This window comes from Gregarina niphandrodes (assembly GCF_000223845.1).
Source record: "Gregarina niphandrodes unplaced genomic scaffold scaffold00849, whole genome shotgun sequence".
In the NCBI taxonomy this organism is placed as follows: domain Eukaryota; phylum Apicomplexa; class Conoidasida; order Eugregarinorida; family Gregarinidae; genus Gregarina; species Gregarina niphandrodes.
In genome coordinates this window covers 1-557 of record NW_011646121.1, presented here as the reverse complement: position 1 = coordinate 557, position 557 = coordinate 1, and the positions used below count along the sequence as shown (strand labels likewise).

The following is a 557-nucleotide window of genomic DNA, read 5'->3' as shown; positions in this document are numbered from 1 at the left end:
TAGAAACCCCCCAAAAATAATACCAGAACGAAAGCAGACAAGTCCTTACAGTGGATACGGCGGGCCGCAGACCTATTGTCGAGGCCAACCAACTACATAGTTCTGTCTTGTTCCTCTTCTTACATTAAAAATGTTTCAAAAATATGGAAACTTTTAATAGGTATTCTCGTTCTTAAGGTCCTTGCAAGCCTCAATAACGCGCTTGGTCATAGTCTTCTCACCCTCACGGACGAAGACTCTGGGATCGTAGTACTTCTTATTGGGCTTGTCGGCACCTTCAGGATTGCCAACTTGGTTCCTGACATAATCGGCCTTCGCATTGAAGTAGTCACGGAAACCACTGCAGTACGCCCACTGTGTGTCAGTGTCAATGTTCATCTTCACAACACCGTGAGAGAGAGCCGTAGCGATCTCCTGCTTGGTCGATCCGGAGCCGCCATGGAAGACGAAGAACACAGGTCTGTCGCTCTCAAGCTTCAACTCCTTCTTCACATGAGCCTGATGCTTGCCGAGAAGCTCCGGGTGCAGCTTCACGTTGCCAGCCTGGTATACGCCGT

The 557-nt window shown here is 49.0% G+C and overlaps 1 protein-coding gene across 1 annotated transcript; it reads right to left on the bottom strand.

Annotated features, from left to right (window-relative positions):
- Positions 1–153: 153 nt before the first annotated feature.
- GNI_243320 (fructose-bisphosphate aldolase) lies at positions 154–378 on the bottom strand (the record flags this gene model as incomplete). The annotated part of the gene is made up of 1 exon (XM_011136434.1): positions 154–378. The coding sequence occupies one exon, from the start codon at positions 376–378 to the stop codon at positions 154–156; it is 225 nt and encodes a 74-aa protein (XP_011134736.1).
- Positions 379–557: the final 179 nt, after the last annotated feature.